Source organism: Equus quagga, chromosome 14, assembly GCF_021613505.1.
Source record: "Equus quagga isolate Etosha38 chromosome 14, UCLA_HA_Equagga_1.0, whole genome shotgun sequence".
NCBI classification, from domain to species: Eukaryota; Metazoa; Chordata; class Mammalia; order Perissodactyla; family Equidae; genus Equus; species Equus quagga.
This window is the reverse complement of record NC_060280.1, coordinates 57,574,299-57,599,783: the sequence shown is the minus strand read 5'-3', so window position 1 is coordinate 57,599,783 and position 25,485 is coordinate 57,574,299. Positions and strand designations below refer to the sequence as shown.

The 25,485-nt window shown below is 42.7% G+C and overlaps 1 protein-coding gene across 3 annotated transcripts in view; it reads left to right on the top strand.

Moving 5' to 3' along the window:
- The first annotated feature begins 879 nt into the window (after positions 1-879).
- Positions 880-25,485, top strand: part of EXPH5 (exophilin 5) — a 66,851-nt gene continuing 42,245 nt past the window's right edge. For 2 of the 3 annotated variants that reach the window (XM_046685409.1, XM_046685408.1), the window contains exon 1: positions 880-1,174. In XM_046685409.1, coding sequence (XP_046541365.1) covers positions 1,056-1,174 — 119 coding nt within the window. In that variant the 5' untranslated portion in view covers positions 880-1,055. Of the gene's footprint in view, positions 1,175-18,095; positions 18,394-25,485 lie in introns of all 3 variants that reach the window. The other variant, XM_046685410.1, reaches the window with a different exon arrangement.

Genomic DNA, 25,485 nt, shown 5'->3' with positions numbered 1-25,485 from the left:
TGTGAGAAGTGAAGCCAAAAGAAACAAACAACATGTTTTCCGAAAAAAGCTTGATAATTCTAAAAATGTATCTATAGTGTATAAGAATATATTTCGAAATTTCCTTCATATCTTGGAATAATACTTTCTAGGAAAAGCTATTTCTGTGGTTTCATAGGATTACATTTTGCTTTAGTCATAGGATTAGATGTTTGAAAGTGGCACTTGTATTACTTCTCTGCAACAGTTTATTAAGAAGATTATAAAATCTGATACAAAATTACAGACAGGTGCTTTGTACCATCCTTTGCTTCAGGGCTGTCTTCTCCCAAAACACCATAAACAGTTTTGCTTTTTTTTTTAAGTCTGAGAATGAATTTTGTGGGACCATGAGTTGGGGGCGTCTGAGGGATGGGAAGTTGGGCAAAGAATTCACTTCCAAGGATACAAGAAATTCAGCCCTTGGGCTTGGTCCGCCCACAGACGGCTGTGTAATGAGTTCAGCCCTTCCGGGTCTTTCAAATAGGGTGACCCATCAGCCAGTTCTGAAGCTCCTACCTGCAATTCTATTTCCCGTGGCCTCTTTCTTGAAAAGCAGGATTACCGTAGTCGTGAATCTCTTTCCTTGGCGCTCCTACTAGTCAAGCTCAAGTTCTGAGAGCAAACAGCAACAGCCAAAACAAACACTTTGGAGCCAACACTTAAGCCTCAGCCTCACTTAGGTGCAGAATTATGTAGGATTGTTAGCTTAAGGCTGATAGGGAGCAGGGACGGGGGAAGGGGAGGGGACGAGAAAGGGCCCGCCCCTTTGCAATGGGATTGGTTCCCTCTTTCCCTTTAGCTGTTTATTTTGCATCTCGGTTGGATAGGTTGGGAGAAATATGTCATTAAGGTGTCAAAATGAGCTGTGTAGGAGTGGGCTGTTTCCTAAGTTCGTGGTTTTAGATTTTCAAAGGGACGGACTTCTTATTGGCTATGGGATCAAGTTCCTGAAACTGGTCTTCTATAGTTTGAAAAATGTCATCGTAACAGGAGGCGCCAAGGAACTTAAGTGTAACTTACACACAGTAGAGAAAATGACGAAAGTTCCTCAGGGGTTTGATTTCAGTTTCTTAAATGACGAAGAAGCCAGGAAGATCCTTCAGGTGCTGGAAAGAAATGAGGAACTACAAAGGGCAGAGAAGGACAGGATCAGGTACAGAGCAAATTTTTCTTTTTTTCCCAGGGCCTGGGTCCAGCAATGACCCAGGGCGTCCGCGGCTTCCCCAGAGTCGGGGGGGAGGGGGGGCGCCAAGCCTTCGCGGGCACCTGTCGGCGGCCCCGGGACGCGCGGCATCCGCCCGGAGCGCACGGCCAGGCAAGGGGAAATCTGCGCTGAGTTTCTCTCGTAAGGACTTTGGGGTGCCTGGTTGGTGCTCTTCTTACACCCGGCATCCCAGACGGGCTCGCCTGCGGGTTTCTGGTCCCGCAGGGTGGGGGGCGCCCCTACCCGCGCGGTGCTGGCGCGTTCTTTGGTGCGTTTCTCTCTGAGTGGGGCGCGCGCGGCTGCCCCGCCCCGAGCCGGGACACGTGGGCGGCGATCGGCTGCAGGGGGTCCAGGCTGGATTGGGGGCCGCGCAGGCACGCCACGCAGTGCTCAGGTGTCTCCGCCGCGGTGGTGGGTCGTGGGGTAGGGGGGCCAGTGAAATGGGGCGAGGGCGCTGCGTGGAGCGGAGTCCTGGCCCGCGCGCATCCAGGTGCTTACACAGGTCTCCCAGGTGGTCCACCCTCGCCCAACACACTCTCCTTCTGCCCCAGAGACCCCCTCTCCACCCCACGCCGACGGTCAGCGAGGCTCGGGAGAGCTGGCGCCTCTCTGGGGGCGAAGTGGTCCGCACCCAAATGACTGGAGCTCGAGGAACTTGACAAATTGTATGGAGTGACCTGACCTGAGACTGGGCCACGCGGAGTGGCTAGAATGGGTGGGTCTCCTTGTGTGTGGTGCCGTGGGGTAGAAGTTGCTGCGGAATTTCACCCTTGACCTTACTATGCAATGTTGTAGGTGAGGGGTTGGTTACCAGGGAATGAAATTGAGGGATAATTGCCTGGGATGTAAAGTAACCAGTTTTTCTGCTGGGGACGTATGGGATACGTCTTGGAATGAATTAAAGGGACTTTCTTACCAGAGCTGGAATAGACCCATCCAAGGCCTTCTCCAGTTGACTGTGGATGAGAATTTAGGCCGTCACTCTCAGACCAAAAAGTGTGGCATCGACTGGAATTTAGACACACGTTTTGTTTGTCAGCAAGTTCTTGGTGATGTGAGTTCTAGGTTTCTATCTCCTTCCAGATGTCCCACTGCCCACACCCACCTCCAGAAAAAACCTCCAAAGATACACTTCATATAGGGAAACCCTAGTTGGTCTTTGTAGAAGCAATTAGAATATACTGGGCCTGAAGCCCTGTCTTCACTTTTCTCCACTAGATATAGCTTTTGTGGGGAAAAATGAATATTTGAAGTTAGAGGATGTGTATTTCACATCATCATACTCTGCCTTTAGAAGAATAGGCTCCGTCATTTCCTCAGTGTGAGAGTATGCCCTCTGAGCACAGTGTGTCCGCACCCACCCACACATATGCACCTGCACTGTACATAAGCACACACAACCTTAGGAAGGAGGACTTTAGAATTGCATGCAATTTGACTTCAACACATATTCCAAAAGGACTAAGAAACTGTGCTTGCTTTCGGTGTGTGTTCTTGGAAGTGTTTCATCTCTGGAGAGGATGCGGCTTCGAGAAGTGATTCTGTATATTTTGGGGAAATTGAGGGGAGAATTAGGAAATAACAAGAGGGAGGGAAACTTCCATTTAGGATGTTATCAATGTGGCTTCTCATGAACTAAGAGTCTTAGAAATAGTAATGTTATTTATTTTAATTTTCATTCAAGGAAATTTTGACTTTTTATGTTTGCCCTGATTCTTGCCTTCTTGTGTTTCCTCTATGGCAGCTCCTGGTGTCCCCATCAGGTGACTTTAGAGGGAACTGGAACCACATATAGGTGGCAAAGGCCGTTGGGTTAGGCCTTTGAAGGAAGGCTAACACACATTTTCTGATTTCACAGTGCTCATACCTAACTAGAGCATCAACAGAAAAAGCCATAGTGCTAAAACAAAATCAATACTATTAACCATTAAACTAACTGTTAAAGATAATTACCCCAACAGCTTAAAAAATGTCACCATTAAAATATAAAAATAATTTAAGGAAAGTAGACACTTGGGCCAAATGCTGAAGGCAATTATTTCCTGTACTTTCTTTTCCCCTGGTTAATTCTTGGATCCCACTATCAAATACCCACTACTGGATAGCAGTCTCCAAGAGATTGTTCTGCTCACCAGCTCACGTGCACCAGTTTTAGTGGCAGAATACTGGTGTGCAGAAAAGGCTTGAGGTAACATGTCAACTTGGCTGCCTCTTCTCATTTTCTTGATATGTATGATCATCATATTTTCCAAATGAAAAGTCAGGACACGTGACATGATTCAAGAGGATATGTGGGAGACAGTACAAAGGCCTGTCTGAAAGACTCTCAAAGGCCTTCTTACTATATTGAGAAACAGTCTCAAGATCTCTTGGCTAGAACAATAAGGGACCAAATGGGGAAGTTTGGAAAGTTTACTGGTTAGGGGATAACTGATGAGTTCAGTTACATCTATGATAGGCTTGAAGTGTCTACAAGACAACTAAGAAGAAATATCATATAGTTAGAGATATAGAACTACAATGTCATGCGGAACCAGAGATGTATGCACATGGATGTTAAAGGCGTAAGAGTAGTTGAGCTCACCATGAAGGAGACAACAGCCCCACACATAGAAATGCTCCTGAACACACAGAACTTTCCTCTGATCTTCCCTCATTGTTAATCTCAAGATATCATATTGCATCTTTAAAAATAACAGAAAAAAAATAGAAATAATAAAAATAACAGAAAAACCTGTTGGTGAGGGTTGGAGTGAAATGGATAGATTCAGCCTATTGTTAGTGGCATTGTAAGTTACAAACAATCCTTTTGGTGAACAATATGACATTACCTATAAAGATATGCCTTATCCTTGACCCAGTTGTCCAATTCTTGGCCATTTCTCATTGCTAGGAGATAGAGGTAGAGAAGATGGCCACACCAACATTTATTAAGTGCTTCCTTTTTGTATAATAATAGTAATTATTGTGATAATAATAACAGCTAACATATATTAGTCCCTTACTGTCTACTAGGTACTTTACTAAACATGTTATATATATTTAATTAATCCCCCCACTCATTAAGTACACACTTTAATTTCCATTTCATAGAGAAGCAAACAACTTACAAAGGTTAAGTATCTTGTCCAAGCTAAGCAGCAGAGCTAGAATTCAAACCTGATCTATCTCAAGACTATTTTACCCATCAGCATTGAATAATCCTCACAACCATCCCTTGGGGTGAGTATTATTAATGACTTTGTACAGAAGGCAACCTGAAATTTAGCAAGGTTAAGGAACTTGCCCAAGGTCACACAGCTCATAAGTAGCAGAGCTAGAATGTGAACCCAAATCTCTCTGGCTCTAAAACCTGTATTCTTTCCACGGTACTATATTTTTCCCTGAGGAAATAATTTAGTAGAGGAAAAACAGGACATATATTCTCAGATATTTATTGCATTATTATGTATAATAGCAAAATACTGGGAAATTTCAAATCTAAATATCCAATAAGAGCACAGTCATTTCAAAGGACAATTATGAAGAGATAATTATGTCCCACTTAGTGTGATATCTTAGTTCTGTATTTCTGACTACCTTGGTTGTTGTATAGCCACCTCAAGCTTCTCATAGATGCAGCTGTGGAAAAATGCATATGAGGCATTGTTCTGTGAAAAAGCAGAACACAAAATAGTGCCTGTGTGATTATTGCAGTTTCTTCATGGCATGGGTGCACACGCACAGCAACTAGAAGAAAACAGGCAAAAATCTATGCTTTTCTTGATGAATCTCGAGGGCCCGATACAGCTCCCGGCACTTTGTGAACATTCAGTAAATGTTTGGTGAAAGGCATGGGCCTGCCCTGACAAGTGGGAAGGCCCCTCTCCTGCCCTCAAGTCCAGCACTGCCAAGATGGATGGTCAGATCTGAGGGAAAGGATGCATGCTGGGCTGGGCGGGAATCCTGGGCATGTGCCATCTTCTGAGGCTCTAGGAAGGCAGATGAGGGGAAGGGTATAGGATTTCATGGCTTAAAGCAGAGGGACACCTCAGTCAGGCAAGGTACCTGCGTGTAATAGGCCCCTAGTGAATCCTTGATGAAGGAGTGAATGCCCTGCACTGGCTGGAGTCAGAGGCTCCTGCAGTCCCTCGCTTCTCTCCCACTTCTCACTCAGTTTATTTCACCTTCTTCTCATTCCCCAAATACCCTCTGCCCCAGCCAGACAGGATTTCTCCCTGGTCTGAACCCTGTACCGCACTATAATCTCTGTGTTGCATTTATCCTGTTCTGTCCTGGGAGTCTGGGGTCCGTGCTACAGAAATACTCTGAAAGTCAGTTAAAGAGGTGGAAATTACTGTTAAATTCCAATCTGACAGTTCCACTTCTTGTTGGATTGTGGAAAAGATTGTTCCTGAAAGTCTTCACTTGGGCATGACTTCTCAGGCCTCGCACAGTCTATGGTTCTAGCTACTGTGAAGAAAAATGGCTGAGGATTTGAATCACAATTTATTGGCAGGTGAAAATTTTCCCCATACCTCTCTCATACCTTGGAGGGAATATGGGTGTGTGTGTACAAATATACATAATATGTATATTTACATATATAATATATAAAATCTGAAAAGCGTCTTACTTTTTACAAGTCTTTGAAAAAAAACTGCCTACCTATCATCCTGCACCCCACCCTTCCATCCCCCTACCCCATCTCATAAATGTAAAATAGAAAGTACTGAGAGATACTATCAACTAGTCAGCTCACAGAAGAGATATCAATAAATCAAAAATGTTTATTTTTCCTGTTGCAGAAAACTTATAGAGTATAAGATGTTACAATGCCTGGTGTAATCAAGTTGAAAAATGGCATGTCTAGATTTAGACTATCTTTGCTCAATGGCAAGATTGCAGCCCTGGAGGGTTTTCCAGAATTTAGTTGTTTCTGACTGATTGACACTGGTGTACTTGAGCTGGGCTCAGTCCTGAGAGGGACTATATATATCAAAGTGGTGTGGTGGTTGGTAGCTGGTGGAAGCTGCAGCATCCTGCAGACATTAAAAGCCGGATACATAAGTCTGTGAAACTTGCCGGTGAAACTTGCCTCTGACTTTCAAGAAACATCAGATGCTTATTTTATTTTATTTTATTTTTTGGTGAGGAAGACTGGCCCTGAGCTAACATCTGTTGCCAATCTTCCTCTTTTTGTTCAAAGAAGATTGTCGCTGAGCTAACATCCGTGGCAATCTTCCTCTGTTTTGTATGTGGGATGCTGCCACAGCATGACCTAATGAGTGGTGCATAGGTCCGCACCCAGGATCCGAACCTGTGAACCCTGGGCCACCAAAGTGAAGCACGCAAACTTAAGCATTATACCACCGGGCCAGCCCCTCAGGTGACTATTTATTGGGCATCTACTTTGTGCTAGACACTGTCTTGGCACTGAGGATACAGCACAGAATAAACACAGATTCTGCCCCAAAGGGCTTTGGTCTATGAAAGTTTTTGGGTGGTGGTAAATCCTGTAAGATGATTTGTTCATATAAATGTAGCTTGCCCTCAGTAGCAGTATGTGGCCTGGGAAGGGACCATGAGAACTGCCTGGAAGTCACAGGAGTGCCCTATAGGCTTGAGTGCTGTGATGATGTAACCAGGTATGGGATTCACATCCTGGACCGCTGAGGTGTCTGCACTTTCCAGTAACATCCAGTTTAGTTAATTCCTTTAAACTGAGGGGAGATCTTTCTCTCAGACAGATTCTCCTGCCTAGTTAGTCCTGTGGATTGGTCTCCATGGGCAATACATGTGGAACGTCTAGAATATTATAGTTCCATACCCCAAGGTTGGGGAGCAGTGTCCTTTGAGGCTTTGTGATGTTATAACTCCTTCAGCTTTTAAAGTCTTTCATGTCTGTGTGTTTTTATCCTCATCCTAATCTGATAAAGCAACTATTTTTAATCTTTTTCAAAAGCTAATAACAATAACAATAATAATAGCCAATATTTGTTAAGCACGTGCTCTGTGCTTAACTCTTCATGTGATTATCTCCTTTAATTCTGACAACAACCTGATGAGTAAGGGATATTTTTTACCTCCATTCTACGAGGAAGCTTAGCGAGGATAAGTAGCTTGAGTGAGATAATCCTGCCAGGAAGTATTGGATTTGTGACCTCCATCTGCACTCACTCACCGTGCAGCACTGCCTGCTCCAGTGAAGTACAGAGGAGCTGAAGTGATTACCCTCGCATCGGCCATCTAGCTTCTAAGAGAACCAGCAGTGAGCTCTCTCCACTTTAAAACTCTTGCTATTTCCACTGACCATGAAAATAGAGAACATATAATTCTGGGTAGCCACTTGCTCAAGTAAAAGTTGGAGATGTTACTACTAAGGAAAAGGGCATTATGGATATTGGGGGACAAGTAGTAGTATTTGCCATATAAAGGAAAAATTGCAGGTATTCATTTATGTTTTAAAAAGTGTATATGCATTTTGTAAGGATTTACTCCAAACTGTGAAGATGGTTATCTCTTGGGCAGGACATTTAAAGGGACTCTAACCCTTTTACTTTATTTTATTTTTTACCATTATCAGAGACTATTAAAAAAAAGACTGTTTCTTTTGCTAATAAAGAAGTGCAAAGTATTTGTCTTATTAAACTTAATAAATGTTTTAAAAAATAATTTGCTTTAAAAAATATCTAAACATTTTCCTGCCCTTTTCTTTACAATGTTTTATACATTTTGTGATGTCAATGTATTCATGGGTAGGTTGGTTTCTGTCCATCACTCTTGAGTCCCTCGTGGTCAAGGATTGTCTCAGGAATGGAGAGCCCCTACACCTAGTAGGTACTCAATTTCTAATTAAATGGGCTTTAACTTACTTCTGAGAAGGAACACAAAACAAGGGAAAGAAAGGTCTGGGGAAACCACATGAAAGACAAGAAGGTCAGGTTAAGGTTAGTCGGAAAATATTTTTCTTCCTGTTAGCACACTTGGGTCTTCAAACTGAGAACCAGCTGGTTAAGAGCCTTGCTTACGCAATTCAGGTCTTTTTTCTGCAGTTAGTTACTGCACAGGCTGTGATATTTGAGAGCTATAAGCTCACCTCACTCTCCTCAGGAATGTTTCCTTATTGGCATTGCCAATGGCCCTATTTAAAAGCTGTACTTAAAATATCAACTTGGCATACCACAGGAGCTGACTTCTTCATTCCACAGTGTGTTAGACTTTCTAATGATTTAAGAGGAAATTGGGGGCTGCAATGACCAAAGTCCCCACTTCCCAAAGGAAGGTTGCAATGTTTCATATTTATCTCAAGTTTGCCTTGTTTTCAACTTTAAAACAAGGCATTTAACAGCAGCTCAAGGAGGAAGGGGGCTGGCAGGGGAGAGTAACTTGGCAACCACTGCTCTGTTCTCCAGATCTCTTGATCTGTTCTCCAGGTTTCAAGAAGGGCCATGCTCCCTCTGAGGACTCGGGAAGGATCTGTTCCGAGCCTCTCTCCTAGCTTCTGGTAGATCCTTGGCTTGTGGCAGCATGACTCCCATCTTCCCATGGCATCCTCCCTGTGTGCGTGTCTGTCTTTGTGTCCAGATTTCCCCCTTTTTGTGAGGACACCAGTCATATTGCCTAAAAGCCCACCCTAATAACCTCATTTTAACGTGATTACCTCTATAAAGAGCCTATCTCCGATTACTTCTATGAAGACCTTATCTCCAAATAAGGTCATATTTTCAGGTACTGGGAGTTAGGACTCCAATGTATCTTTTTCTGAGGATACAGTTTAACCCATAACAGTAAGGCTGGTTCAATGTTTTAAATAAATTACTATAAACCACTATATCAACAGTCTAAAGAAGAGAAACCTACAGTCATATCAATTGATGCATAAAAAGCACTTGACAAAATTGAAAATGCATTTGTGATAAAAACTCTCAATAAGGAAGAAATAGAACCTGATAAAAGGCATCTACAAAAAAACTTATAGCTGACATCATAGCTAATATGGGGAACAAAGCAAGGATGCGCAATCTCACCACTCCTATTCAACATCGTACCTGAGGCCTTAGCAAGCATTAAGCAAGGTAAAGAAATAAAAGGCATACATATCAGAAAGGAGGAGATAGAACTGTTCCTATTTGCAGATGACGTGATTGTCTACAAAGAAACCCCCCCAAAAAATTACCAAAAAAAGAAATCCTAGAACTAATAAGCAAATTTAGTGAAGTGGTAGGACACAAGATTAATACACAAAAATCTACTGTGTTTCCATCTACTAGCAAAGAACAATTGGAAATCTAAATTTAAAACTTTTGTGGAAAAGCAAAGGAACTGAATAGACGAAATGATTTTGAAAAAGAATAATAAAATTAGAAGAATCATACTACTTGATTTTAAGACTTAGTATAAAGCCATAGTAATCAAGATAGCATAGTATTTGTGAAGGAAAAGACATGTAGATTAATGAAACAGAATAGAGTCCAGAAATAGACCCCCAAAATATAGCAAATTGATTTTTTTATGAACGTGCAAAGGCACTTCAATAAAGGGTAGTCTGTTCAACAAGTGGTGTTGGGGTGATTGTGCACAAGGCTAGGAACATTTTCGTCACCCCAAAATAAAGTCTGTTAAATAGTTATTCTTCATACCTGCCTCCCTCCAGTTGCTAGTAACCACCAATCTGCCTTCCATCTCTATGGATTTATCTACTCTGGATATCTCGTATAAATGGAATCATACAAAATGTAACCTTTGTGTCTGCTTTACTTAGCATAATGTTTTTGAGGTCTCTCTACCTTGTAGTATGTATTTGTACTTTGTTCTTTTTTATGACTGAATAATATTCCATTGTATGTATGTACCACATTTTTTTATCCATTCTTATGTTGATGAACATTTGGGTTGTTTCCACCTGTGGCTGCTGTGAATAGTGCTGCTATGAACATTCATCTACAAGGGTTTGTTTGAGTCCCTGTTCTCACTTCTTTTGGGTATGTACCCAGGAGTGGAATTACTGTGACATTTGGTAATTCTGTATTTAACTTTTTAGGAGCCATCAAACTATTTTCACCCATATTCACTTTATACAGCTGTTATCATCATACTGTGTGTATTTTTGTTTATTTACCTACCATCTAACATAAAAATAACCCCTTCATGGGGCTGGCCGGGTGGTGCAGCAGTTAAGTGCGCACATTCTGCTTCGGCAGCCCGGGGTTCGCCAGTTGGGATCCCGGGTGTGGACATGGCACTGCTTGGCGCACCATGCTGTGGTAGGCATTCCACGTATAAAGTAGAGGAAGATGGACGCGGATGTTAGCTCAGGGCCAGGCTTCCTCAGCAAAAAGAGGAGGAGTGGCAGCAGATGTTAGTTCAGGGCTAATCTTCCTCAAAAAAATAATCCCCTTCAAATTAAAGACTCATTGTCAACAATATTTTTTTGGCTGCATACTATTCTACTGTATATATTTTATAATTTAATTAACCATTCCAATATTTCAGCCACTTTGATTTTTTGTTATTCCTTTGTTTCATGTTACTGTGTTAAGTAACACTGTGACAGACCTTTGTGCTTACGTCCTTAATTCAATTTTAATTGTCTCCTTAGGATAAATTCCACATGTAGAATCATTAGTTTATAATATAAATATTTTCTAAATTCTGGTTGCATGTTACCAGATTGCTTTTAAAAAATGTTCTACCCAATTACCTTGACTGGCAGTGTGGAAAGCCTCCTATTTTACCATACCCTTCCCTGCACTGGATAGTGTTATTATTTTTAAAAATATTTGCTTATTTTGTAGGCAAACAAAAAAAACCTCTTATACTTGATTTAATTTCTAACACTGGGGTTATAAGGAATTTGAACTTTTTTCATATGTTTGCCATTCATTTACATTTTGTGATTTATGAATCATCTGTTTGTATCTTTGCCCAGTTGTATTTCAGGATTTGTATTCGGAATGCTTGTTTCACAAGTAACAGATCTAACCACGGCTTTAATTAATTGGGGATAAATTTTTCCGACATAACAAGACGGCTGGAAGTAGGCGACTGCCAGCTGGTTCAGGGGTTTAGGACGTCAGGATGGCGTCTTTGCAATGGAGGTGGCTGCACCTGCTCTGAGCATCACATCCGTGTTCAAAGCAGGAAGAGACAGGATAAGGTGGAACCAACTACATCTGTCCCTCTTATCATGGAAGTAAAAGATTTCTCAGACACCATCCCAGCAGATTTCCCCTTGTGTCTCATTGACCAGAACCACGTCATAAGGCCACTCTTCGCTGCGAGGGAATTGAGAAATCAAGGGACGGGATTCAAATGTTAGGCTTAGACCAGTCACGATCCATCTCCCGGCACTGAACTCTTCGCTGCCCACAATAAAACCAGAAAGGAGGAGAACTGGGGGGAGTGGATTCTAGAAGGTGGCCAACACTGTCTGACACAGAGTCTCAGTGTGGTTTTCTTCTTACGGATTTATATGTTTATACATTAAGGAAATTGACTTTTGTCCTATTTGTTACAAATATATTTCCCAGTTTTCAGTTTGCATTTATATTTGTCTGAAAATATGGGTTTTTTCATTTTTATATAGTAAAATATACCAACTTTTAAAAAGTTTTCTTTTTGTTTTTAAGATTAGAAAGTTCTCCCATCTAGAGATTAGGTCAACATTCACCTCTAATTTTTAAAATCTTTTTTAAAAATTTAACTTTTTAATAAATCTGACATATATTTTACCTATAAGGTAGGACAATTATATAAATTGATTTTTTCCCAAATAGCTAGCATCTTGTCCTGGTACCATTCATTTCCATCCACTTCTCAGGCCCATGATTATTCCTTTTAGAGAAAGGACCGCGGAACAACCGAACAGCAACAGCAACACCAAAGAGCTGATGAAGCAAATGCTCCAGCATCAGCTTTCATGAAATCTAAGAAGGAAATTGAAGGGAAAATGCTTTTGTACAGAGAAGTCTAATTGTTCGTTATACATATATCAGTGCACATCGTTAATGTGTCGTGTTTCAGCTTCCTTCCTCTTCCCATTTTCTATGCCACTTAGCAAACCCAACTGAGGGCAGACCATTCATCTTGAGGTCTCCATCAAGTGACCTGGTTGTCATTCAGATTCGGTTCTTACTAGTCAAACCAACACCCTGTTAGAGTGGTATAAGTTTTTAACTTATAATAAATTAATTTTCTTCAAAAGTTACTTAATCACAAGGATAAGCGATTAACAGGATTACTAGAAGAAAACAAGCAAACAAAATTAAACCCTCGCGTGTTGTGAATTTAATGTTGACTGCTCACAGGGCAACTGGTGAAGCTCTTTCAGAGCATTGCCTGCCTGTCAGTCAGGGTCCCGCCAGGGAAACAGAAACTACTGGGTATTTGAAACAGAATGTAGTGCAGTGAATTGGTTACATGGTGAAAAAAAGAGGCAGAGAAACCTAGGAGGGGACAGTGAGCAAACCAGAGACTGGCAGCAGCAGGCGGCCTGGTCGCAGTGATGTGCTGGTAACTGGTTCCCCTGGAGAAAAAGCCTTGATTTGCAGCTCTGGCCAATTTCAAGCCAGCAATAGTTTAACAACCAGCTTGCAAAATTCCTGAATAATTAACAATCTGCCCTTGTGAGCCGGTACAAGGCAGCTGGTTGGGAAGAAAAAGCAAACAGGTGTTGTTATCCAAGCCCACAGGCTAGGATCCCCAAGAGAAACTGGGACCATGCAGGCCTGTCGGGGGATTTGGAGACGTGGGCCAGTCACTGCCAGAAGTTTTGCCTGAGGCAGAGGAAGGAGGAAAAACACCCGGACTTTTCTCTTCTTGTCAACCTCCAATCTCCTGTCAGTGCCTGGCTGAAGCCAGCAGGAAGCAGCTGACTGATAGAGAGGGCCTGGGAAATGCAGCTTGCAGGGGTCGTTGCCCAGCAGCACGGAACAGAGCAGGGGACGGAACAATTTCTTGTCCTCTTCTTTTCTCTTCAATCCCTGTTGTCCTTTTCTGTCGTCCTTTAGATTCTGCCTTTTCTCACGACCCCATCTTATATTGCTAAGGCTTTGCTTCCCTGCCAGAACGTTCTCGTGAGTTTTCTTGTTGTCCTATACAGTTGTTCTGCCCACTCTGCTGTTTTCCAGTTTCTCTCTCTTGCTTCTGCACCTTTGGGAGTAGCCCTGTTCTGTTCTTGCTTCTCTGTGCTGCTGCTTCTGCCCTTCTGGATATTCATATTGTTCCTGTGCGGTGGTCAGTCTCCATCGCGCTCAGGTGAATCGAGGTCTTTGGATGGAGAGGAAGAGAGTCTCATTCAGGGCACTTTAGGTAGAGAGGGCTTTGCAGAAAGGTTACACGTGGACGGAAACTGGAATTTGAAGGTCTTGGGGAACCAAGACAACTCTAGGGACCAGTGTCTCTGCTCGCATGTCATAGCTCAAACTGTCTTTCTTCCAGGATGCCTTTGATTCCCTCACATTGTGCTGCTGTATCCTTCAGCTAGCTGATTCTTTCCACATTCTCTGGTCCAGAGTCTGATGCTCATGGCCATCATGCCGGGTCACCTCATGCCTATGGATGGGCTGCCCTATGGTCAGGCGTCCAAGCTGTAGCTCCTCCTGGGGAAAGCTGAGTGCTGGACTTCCTAAGCAGGAGCCTTGGACCATCCAGTTCAGCTAAAAGTGATGTAATGTTGGTGTGGCGGGCACTGAGATTCACCTGTCCAGGATTGGGCTGCACTTGCTTTTCCCCTCTATGTGCCCACCTGTGCACTAAGATACATTTGATGTGTCTTCCCGGTTTCTGTGATGACAGGTCTTGGCCCACAGTCTCCACTAAGACAGAAATTCTTAACTCTGGCTAAAATGACAACTTCCTGGGGAACTCTTAAAACTACTGATGCCAGGCCCCACCCCAACATCCCGGCTTAATGGATGTGTGATCTGGAGTTGGGCATGGGTATTTTTTCAAAGCTCCCCAAATAACTCTAATTGCAGTAGGCGTCCCATCCTGGCTGCCTGGGCAGTGGGCACTGACTTCACCTGTCATCTCTTTCCTACACTCCACTCCTTTGTACCAGTTGAGGGACTGTTGAGTTCTCAGAAACCATGTAGTTTGGGAGGGGAAATCTTGGAGTCTTAGCAAAGGACACTTGAGAGGGCCATGCCTGACACAAATGTAATAAGTTTTGTTTCTAGTACTTTCCCACTTTAAAACTGCTTGGCAGGATCAAAAGGATCTTCTGCCCCTGGAGCTGTTTAGTTTGGCAACTGGAAGAATTGCTTTTTTACTTTTTGTTGTTGTTGTTTTGTTTTACTGCCCACTAAATGTGAGTTACCCATAAACACAAATGCTGTAACATCCACGAGCTGATTAGATCCTGGCCTTGAACTTGCTTCCTGGAACCCAACTTTAGTCACAGGTTCTTCACATTGGCTGTTGAGTGGTTATATTCAACATAGAAAACAGGAAATGGTTAAAGAAGGGCAACATGGAAGCCCGAAGAGTTTCTGAAAGGGTAAAGCAGCCTTGTTTCAGTACAGATTGGCCAAAAGAAAGTGGAAGGAGTTAGATTGTCTGCTGTTTCTGAGATTATTCCAGAATACTTGACCAGTGGCTTCTTGAATATATGCAGTACTATAAAGCCTACCATGTTCACTTGATCCCTTCAAATATCCTTTAAGGTAGAAAGGGCAGATACTATTATCTTTATTTTTCTCTTTTTTCAAAGAGCCTCAAGACCATTGTAATGCCCAGGGTGGACGTCGGACTAGGACATAGGACTGTCCCCTGAGGCACTTGACCAGTGTGTGATACGGGTGACCAGTGTGATACAGGTGAAGTGATCCAGACACAGGGTGATGGAAATGTGTGGAAATGTAGGGGTTCCAAGGGAACTTAATGCCTTAGCTTTAAGTGAGTTGAATAGCAATTAAGAGAACAGGTGAACAGTGCTCATGGCAATGGCAGTGTAAGGGTCAGATTGCGGTCCCCCATGATCATCAGTCCCACCCTTCAGCCACACCAAACAAGCTCACCATCTAAGTGAGACCCAAGTGCTGTCCGTGGAAGGCAGCTTCACGACAAACCCCCCTCTCCCTGCCACCGACGGTCCAGCTTGCTACTCCTCAGCCCCTCAGCCAACATGCTGGTGGTGCTGCTGTGACACAGGCGGGAGTGACAGAATCCAGCTCTGAAGCCAGATCCTCAGAGGCTCCCAGATGGAAAATCTTGTGCGTCTTAATTAAATCCCATAAACAGCCCGTATTTTGATTTAAATTGGGTCAGAGTCCAGATGGCACCACAGGTTTTTCTTTTCATTTTTAGGCTTTTAAACCACGGAACTTTTTATAGCCTCTTGAAAATTGCCATCATGAATTTTCTCTGTCGTTCTCTTCCTTTCTTCCAGATGCCATAAAGGTATATAAAAACGACTTTTTGGACTCTGCATATTTGAGGGTAGGTCTAAGTTGCTGTCTGAATTACTGCATTTGCACTTGAGCTTGCCCTTCACGGCTCTCCTTCAGGATCAGCAATGGTGAAGCAAGCACCCTGCTTGCTGAAAGTTGTCCCCTGAGTAGTGGGTATGGGTGCTCCACACCTCAGAGTAGAAGAAGCACCGGGGCTGGTGGGGGGATTTCTGACAATGGCCTTCCCCACAGAGGAGTATGTCAGGGATTGCCTGGCCACCCCTACGCTGTCTCTGGTCTGCTTCCTGGTGCCTCGTCTTCCTTAAAGATATCTGTTTCTCCCTATTCTCAGTAAGCCCTCGCCTCAACCAAAACACATTCTTATTTGTAGGTTATGCAATAGCACCAGCTCCACAAAAGGCAACTGGAAAGGCCAATAAATTAGGTCATGTCTGTCCACAGCTGTTTAATTGCTTTGCCGCTGCCATCCAGGCAAAACTCTTTAAAAGGTTTATGAGTAACATATTCCCTGCAGCATAGCTGTCTCCACCTTCAAAGCCACACCGGACCCCACCCTCACCCAGCCTGCTTTAGCACTTGTACACCCAGTTCCACTGAGCACTGGCTCCAGCTTCTCCCCCAGCTTTTTTCGCTTCCCCATGTGTCAACTCTTTAACACCTTGTTCTGAGCCTCCCAGATCCTTAAGGAGAGTTCATGGGAACAAAACGATACATGAATGTAAATTCTTTATTATAAATAATTTGCATGTGTCTAAAAACCAATTAACAAGTGTTGTAAATGCCACAGTTTCCAAACAGTGCTCAAAACAAGAGTTATAGTTTTATCCTTAAAGTGATAAAAATGCTTTTCTGTACTCAGCTCACCTGAGCTTCATCTCTGAGGTGCCATAGGCACTCACAGGTGTTAGACTCACGGTCATCCCTAAAAAATGGGCGATTCTACACCTCCAGGGACCTGGGTCTCTTGGGGAGGTGAGCCAGGTCCCCGCTACTCCTTTGGCTTGGATCTGCCTGCCTTCCTGGGAGGCAGACAGTCATCAGGAATTTTTATTGTAGGTCAGTCAACTGTCAAAATGAAGTGTTGGGAGTAGCATTGCAATTTCAGCTCTTTTTCTGGGAGCTTCCAGATATGACGAGCTCCTCCATCTGCAGCAAAAAGGCAATTGTCCTTGGAACCTGTGGCTGCCTCAGGACCTTCCTCACCATACCTCACAGCTGGAGGTCAGAGGTCTGGGTACCTCTGTGTTCCTCTCTAGAGGGAGAGCCCCATAGGATAGATTATTATTTTTTTTCCGTATCATGATTCAACAACACTTTTGTTGAGCAGCAAACACTCATTTCTTTAACAGATATATTTGAGATCCTGCTATGAACCTAGTACCAGAGACACAAAATGCTCTCTCCGATCTCTCAATGTCATGAGGGAGACAGATCTGAAAACAGTATATTCATGATGACACAGCAGATGATAAGATAGTTATGCACAGGGGCACAGAGGTCATTTAACCCTATGTCAGGTCTCAGGAAAGACTTGCTGGAGGAGATGGTGCCTGAACTGAGTCTTGAAGGAGGTGAGGGGTGAATAAAGGTGGGAAGGGCATTCCAAATCGAGTGAACAGCAATAGGTAAGGCTCAACAAGTGGAAGACTATGGTGGAGGTGCAGGCACCATCACTGGGATACAAAGTGAGAGCCAGTGACTGGCAAGAGAGGGCCTGGTGAAAACTGGAGGCGAGGAGGAGCCATTGAAATGCTTAGCACAACAGAGTGACAACATCAAATTTGCTTCTTGAGTGGATGGCTCTGGGTGACGGTGAGGCCTGGCTCAGAAGACAATATGTTTAGAGGCTTTGACTGGGATGAAGAGAAGGGGACAGATTCAGGAAATATTTGGGAAGTTCACTTAGCAGGACTTGGTGGCTGATCACCTGGAGGAGGAGAGGGAAGGAGCGTTCACATGAACTCAGGCTTCTGGCTCTGATGTTTTTGGCATTTGACTTACTGTTTACACTGAAACTGGTGGATCCAAGTGGACTCTACACTTTGTGAGTCCAGGGCGAGCTAATGTACTGATATTAAAGGACATCAATTACTCTGTCAGCTTTTAAACATTTAGATACATTATCTCTTGATGTAAATTATCTCTTAGCAATAAGGTCAAGTTTTAGGCCTGTGACCAGGATTAGGGTGAAGGGAGGAGTGGGCAAATTTCAAAGCAGAATTCTGGCAAAGGAGATTGGAACTTGTTCCTGAGCTCCAGATGGCCTGGTCAAGGACTTCTGGGGAGAAGCTGAAAGCAGCCACTTGACAGTAGAGGAGGGGACCGATTGGCCCACAGAACCACCACATGGGCACGCTGAGACCAACAGTCTGCCTGACAGCAGGTGCCCAGCCAGCCGGAGGAAACTGTAGTTGCTTTCATTTCCTCCCTCTCAGCTGTGGACTTCTGCCAGGAGCTTTCTCTCTCTCTCATTGTAGGCGAAAATAGTTAAGGGCAACTGATCATTGAAACATCCAAAAAAGTCGAGACATTTCATTTCAAGCGGCTGTTTCCTCCATGAAGAAGCAGCAAGCTGGCTTCTCAGCAGCACCCTTCTCTTCAGGACGGGGTCAGCAGAAGTGTATTTCACCTTCAGCAAGTGGGGGATCCCCTCTCTTCCAAGTGCTCTGCCCACCAGCCTGGGGCACTGGAGATCTTGGTTTTGAAGCTTACCACAAGTCACTAAAGAGAGAGACAAAGCCATCCTTCTACCTCGTGCTTCCCAACACCTACCAGGTAAGCTGCTGCGCACTAGAGTGAAGCCCCTGACAGATGATTTGGACCTGGTATTCCAGAATTTGCTTGAATACATTGAACACACACCTCTGCGTTCAAAGCAGCAAGGCTGAGAATGGTATCTTCAGCAGGCATGATGATAAAGGAAAAAGATACCCCTTCCCAAATTTGTCATGATGGGGATTTACTTAAATAAATCCCAATATCTTTGGGGCTCAAGATTAGTGATATTTTCATTTTTATTAAGGTAATAGATCCTTGACAAAAATTTTGAGGACCTACTATTTGTATGGGCTATGCAATCTGCTATGGTAAATGGAAAGTGTAGAACCCAAGAAATTTATCATCTATTTGGGTGGACAGGGCATGAAAACTTAAATAATGTTATAAGACTGCACATGACTAAGTGTCTAATGGGTGGCACAGATGGTAGGATTTTGGAGTGGGAGGAAGATGGATGGGAGCTGAAGTAATTAGGAAATCCTTCGTGAAGAGGCTGGCCTGGAAGTGTGGTTGAATGTGGGTAAGTGGAAGAATCACTTCCAATTACGACTTGATAACGTTTCCATTGAACCAATCTACATAACACACAATTAAACTTTAATTAGTAGTTGGAATATGTAAATTTTCGATTCTGAAAGGCGATTCATGTCAATATTAGAAACTAAAGTCTTAGTGTTTGTTTATTGTGGGTAACTGCTGGCTTGCTGGAACATTCCATCCCACCTGAATTCTGTTCCTCCCCCTCCCAGAGATCTGTTCACCTTCAGTAAATTCTGCTAAATGTTCACTAATTTTTAACAACCTTGCACATAAAAATAAGATTTAGGTTAACTATTCTTGTTTGTTTTGGGTTTTTTTCTGTACGTGATAAGGAGCAGAGCAGCACAAAATGATTTCTGATAAACTAGAAGTTAACCGTGTGTTACAGGGTTATGTGGCACCTTTCTTCATATCTGAGGCTTTCAGCTGAATCGACTGAATCAGGGCACAATCATCCAGTGTGATGGTGTTTGTGTGAATGAGTGACAGGCATGAGGCCACAGTAAGAAATCTTTAGCTCCCCCTCCAAGCCCTGTTCTTTACATGAGAGCATAGAAGTCTTGCATGGTCTTAGTATTGAACTTTCTCCTGTGTGTCTACCAAGAAATTGAGAGAATTTCAGAGTTTCTGGGATTCTTATTTATAGCCCAATGACACACGACGTTAATGAAAATATTAATAGATAATGGTTGACCTCAGTGAGTAAATTTAAATTTTTTTCTCTTGATCCAAGACCTGCAAATAAAAACTTCCTACGACCACTTCACGTAAACAAGCAAAACTAAGTCATTCACTCTCCTACTTCCTTTGCTCAGATTACTTTGTCGATGATGGCCTTCACTCATCCCCCCTACACACACACACATGTACACACACACACACACACATATCTACTATCCACATCATTAGATCATTCACTGGGGAACAGGCATCACTAGTGAGGAATAGTGGTGGGTTCAGACTCTGCCCCAATGGGGCTTATACCCCAGTAACTCTACTTCTACTTGTGCTTTAAGCCCCATCTTTGTGAACGCTTTCCCAGCCCTTAGCCAGAATTAATTTTATCCTTCTTTATGATCCCAAAGCAAGAGTCTTGGTTTTCTAAGGATTGTGATATAATAAGATATATATATATATGTATTTAGTCTTTGTCTCCTGTTCCTGGCACAGAGCTTCTTATATCCTTGAAATTTCTTGAGCGGCGGGGGCTAAAAGGAATGTCTTTTGTTATTAACAATGAACTCCTTTCAACTATACCTGAGTTTATGCTAATGAGGTGACTCTTGGAGGATGGGGACTGGTAGACAGAGGAACCAACCATGTGATTAGAGGGTTGGAGCTTTTAGCCCCATCCTCTGACCTCTGGGGAGGGCATCCAGAGGCTGGAGATGGACTTAAATTACCAATGACCAATGACTTAATTAATTATGCCTGCATAACGAAGCCTCCATAAAAACTCTAAAGAACGAAGTTCAGAGAGCTTCTGGGTTGGTGAACAAGAATGAATCCATGAACCACGAAGGTGGCATAACCCAAACTCCACAGGGACAGAACCTCCTGTGCTCAAGACCCTTCTGGATCTTGTCCTATGTATCTCTTCATCTGGCTGTTCATGTATATCCTTTAAAATATCTTTTGTAATAAATTGGTAATAGTAAGTAAACTATTTGCCTGGGTTCTGTGAGCTGTTCTAGTAAATTATCAAACCTAGAGAGGGGGTTGTGGGAACCTGCAATTTATAGCTAGTCAGTCACAGGTGCTGGAGACCTGGACTGGAGATTGGTGTCTAAAGTGGGGTCAATTTTGTGGGACGGAGCCCTCAACCTGTGTGGGCTGCACTAACTTCGGGTGGTTAATCAGAAATGTTGTGAGTAGAGAAACTGTTTTTCTTTTAATGATCTATCATGTCATGTGTTGTATCACAGCTATTTTGTACATATCTTTTTCCACTGTTAGATCTTAAATTTCCTACAAATTTCTTTAATTTTCTTTAAGGTTCCTTAAATTTCTTCAAATCGTCCTGACAAATTTAAATGCTCATTTTAGTTTAATTGAATTCATTTTTTTCCCTCAAAAAGCATTTTTCAATCTTTTGCCTAAGTGCCAGTACTGAGTTAGATCATCACCCAAAGAACGTGTAAGGAAGGGCATTGCAAGCAGATAAGAAACTTGGAAAAAGGCCCAGAGAACATGGCAAAGAGTTTGGAATGGTTGGCACTTAGGGTTTAAATGAGAGGATATAGGAAACAAGTCCAGATGGTAAGCAGGAGGTCTGGTCATGAAGAATTGAGTTTTACAGATGAAGAAAATCAGGCACACAGATGTTATTTGATCAGCCCAAGTAACAAAGGATTAGAAACCATCATCTGGTTGCCGCCACCATCCGGTCCCGGTACGCTCACATAAGCTCAGACAGTAACTTTATGCAACCATGCCAGTCTGGGGCGATTGGCTGGGAAAAGATGAAGATAGTGCTAGAGACCATCTCTGACAATAGTGACTGTGTGGATGAGCCACATTATACCTCTCTTTGTACTTATCATTGCAACCTGAACAGAGGCAAGAGCTATAGGAGACAAACAACTGAGAAAATTAGGTGCACTGAAGACAACACGTGGCCCGGCCAGTTGTAGTGGCCAATCTGAGCCCCGGTTAGTAATACACAGACTGCTCTGTGAGCTACACTGTGAAGCATATACGAAGAATTCCCAACTCTGCCATCCTTTTGGTCCTTTGCCTTAGCTTCAAAGAACCAATATTTTCAGTAGTGCCTGAGTTAAAATCATAAGCAAAGGTGTTGAGCAGTTAAGTCATAAAAAATAACACTTATCCAATAAACATATGAAATAATGTTCAACCTCTTCAGTAATCAAAGAAATTTTTAAAAACTGAAAACCATTTTTTTTTTGCTAATAGATATCAGATTAGCAAAGATTAATAAGAACAGTAATAACTAATGTTAGCAAGGACGTGGGAAAATTGGCCCTTGTATACAATCTGCTAGTTGGAGAAAAATTTGATATAACCTTTCTCCAGAGCAGTTTGGTAATGTATTTCATGTCATTAAAACGTGTTCATCCTTTGACCTGGAAATTCTATTTTGAGGAAATTTATCCTAAGAAATTAATCAGAGATGTGTACAATGTTAGGTTTGAACTATGTTCATTTTAACATTATGGCTGTGAAAAATTAGAAACAACACATATATCTAGTGATAAGGGAGTGGATACATATACTACAGTACAAAGATACAAGGTAAAGGAATATTGATGTAACAGCATCCTTAACATAATGCTAAGTGGGAAATGGCTGCAAAACAGCATTTATAGTGTAAAAACATTTTTTTAAAATGCATACACTGGGGCCAGCCCAGTGGCATAGTGGTTAAGTTCTTGCACTCCACTTCGGCGGCCCAGGGTTTGCAGGTTCAGATCCCAGGCACCGACCTACACACTGCTCATCAAGTTATGCTTGTGGCGGTGGCCCACATACAAAATAGAGGAAGATGGGCTCAGACGTTAGCTCAGGGCCAATCTTCCTCACCAGAAAAAAAAACAGCTTATGTGTATAACTGGCGTGTTGAGCAAGCAGGACTTGTGGAATATAATCTGAAAGCATCTTCAGTTTTGCCTGTAAATGCCACTGGATAAAAACGTGAGCAGTCTCATGACTTTCCTGCTCACTCTTAAATAATAAAAGTCCTTGGGTCACTTGAAGATGCAAAGCTCCGTCTCACTTCAGTGTGATAATTAGATTGTCCAGTCCCCGATTAGTTCCATTTTCATTCAGAGCAGCAGCCGTTTCGCTGGCACAACCACGACTTGCTGTGGGGAGAAGCCTCTGACAGCGAGGAGGGATTTGATCCTCCCTTCCCTGTAAGCCTCTACCTCTCCATCCTCTCCATGGTGGTTGTTGACAGTTCCACGGTTGAAGTGGAAGGGGGATGGGAGGAGAGGTAGGAGTTTGGGTGGGGATGGGGGATGTATGCTGAAAAGTTCTTGCTTCACTGGGATGGCCGTAGGGTGGCTGTAGGTGGCTTCACACTCTCTGGGTTGGGCAGATGTTTGGTTTGCCTTTTTTCTTGTGTGCTCTTGTGGGGTTTTCAGGCTCTCTTCTCCTGCAGCTCTCTTGGTGTGATGACATGCCCTCCCCTGCTCTCTGCCAACCCCTCCATGTCCCTAGGGATCCAGTAATTCACCCAAAGCCTCTTCCTGCTAAGGTCTCTTCACCTCCTGAGCCAGCTCTCGTGGACATGAGCTAAGAGAGCCCCACACCTCCCCAGCCCTCCTGTGGCCCATTCCTTGTCCATGGGAAACATGCACCCTGGAAGTGAGGACCGAGTGCCAGCTGAGCAATCTCCCTTCAGTATCCATTTACTCCCTTCACTCTGGGCTGGCTGGTCCCAGTTTCTCGAACTTAAACTTCTCAGGCAGGAGTCAGACACCAGTCAGCCTTTCCCCAAAACTGTAGGGGGCATATATTAAGCTCTTTCAGTGGTACTGTTGAAGGCCCTCTCTCTAAAGAAGGACTCCCTCTGTCTCTACTCTTCTGACTAATGTGGGTAAGGGGACTTGTAACCCTAACAAGAGGGCTTTGGCTTTTGTGTATGTGATAAGAACACCACACTCTTAACAGACTTTTTAGTAGACAATACAGTATTGTTATCTGTAGGCACAATGTTGTACAGCAGATCTCTAGAACTTACTTTATACCTGTTGATTAGCAACTCCCTATTTCCCCCTTCCCCCAGCCCTGGGCAACCACCAAACTCCATTCTGTGAGTTTGACTATTTTAGATACCTCATATAGGTGAAATCATGTAGTATTTGTCCTTTTGACTGGCTTATTTCACTTAGCATAATATCCTCAGGGTTCATCCATGTCACATATTGCAGGATTTCCTTTTTTATGGTTGAATAATATTCCATTGTATGTATATACTACATTTTTTTTTAATCCATTCATCTACTGGTGGACGTTTAGATTGTTTCTACATCTTGGCCATTGAGAATAATGCTACAATGTACGTGGGAGTGTTAATATCTCTTGTAGATCTTTATTTCAATTCTTTTAGATAAATACCCATAAGTGGGATTGCTGGATCACATGGTAGTTCTATTTTTAATTTTTTGAGGAGCCTGAATACTGTTTTCCGTAGTAACTACACCATTTTACATTCCCATCAACAGTGTACAAGGGTTCCAATTTCTCTACATCCTTGCCAACAACATATATATATATTAGCCACCCTAACAAGTGTGAGGTGATATCTCATTGTGGTTTTGATTTGGGTTTCTCTGATGATTATTGACATTCAGCATCTTTCCATGTATTTATTGGCCATTTGTATACCTTTTTTGGAGAATGTCTATTCAAGTCCTTAGTCTATTTTTAAATCAGGTTATTAGGTTTTTTTTGCTATTGAGTTGCAGGAGTTGCTTATACATTTTGGAAATTAACTTTTTATCAGAGATATAGTTTGCACATATTTTCTCCTATTTCACAGGTTGCCTTTTCACCCTATTGATTGTTTCCTTTGCTGTGTTGAAACTTTTTAGTTTGATATAGTCCCACTTGTCTATTTTTGCTTTTGTTGCCTGTGCTTTTGGTGTCATATCCATGAAATCGCATCACATTTCCCGGGTTCAAAATACATTACAAAGCTACAGTAATTAAAACAGTATGGTACTGGCATAAAGACAGATATACAGACCAATAGAACAGAGTAGAGAGCCCAGAAGTAAGTCCATGTGTATATGTCAACTGATCTTTGACATGGGTGCCAAGAACATGCAATGGAAAAAGGACAGTCTTTTCAACAAATGATGCTGGGAAAACTGGATATCCACATGCAAAAGAATGAAATTGGACCCTTATCTTATACCACACACAAAAATCAACTCAAAATGGGTTACAGACTTAAACATAAAACTGGAAACTGTAAAACTAGAAGAAAACATGGGGAAAGGCTTTGGCCTTTTTTTGGTTTGTTTTTATAAATCCTGCCAAGCAAGTTCTCCTGACTGGTCTGCTCACAATTCACTTGGATATGTGGGATCTTTTGTTTTCATGCCTCAGCTAAAACTGAGACAACCTCAGGGTAACATCCTGTTACCCCTGCTTTAAAATGTTGGGTGGACGTATGCACACATAGCACTATGTCTAGTTGTGGGGACTATGAGTGGATTTTTTTTCTTCAATATTTCTGTAATTTCCAAGTCTTCTGTATTGAGTGTAATCTTATTTTCATAATTAGAAAAAAATGAACTTAAAAATTGTATAATGGCAAATCAAAGTCAGTTTTGTTGCCATTTGAAATTTCCTGTCCCAATGCTGAAGAATTCCCTTTTGAAGAGATTGCTACATGTCGCTTGGCTGGATGTTTTGGTTATGCTCTTTCAGGTGACAAGGAACATACACTAGTTTACCTCAAGCAATGGGTGGCACTTTATCATAAGTCTACAATGGGGAAGTGAGGAAACATGGGAAACAGCCTCGCCCTGGACAGCCAGTCCTTGGGAACTGGAATGGTGATCAGAATACAGCAGC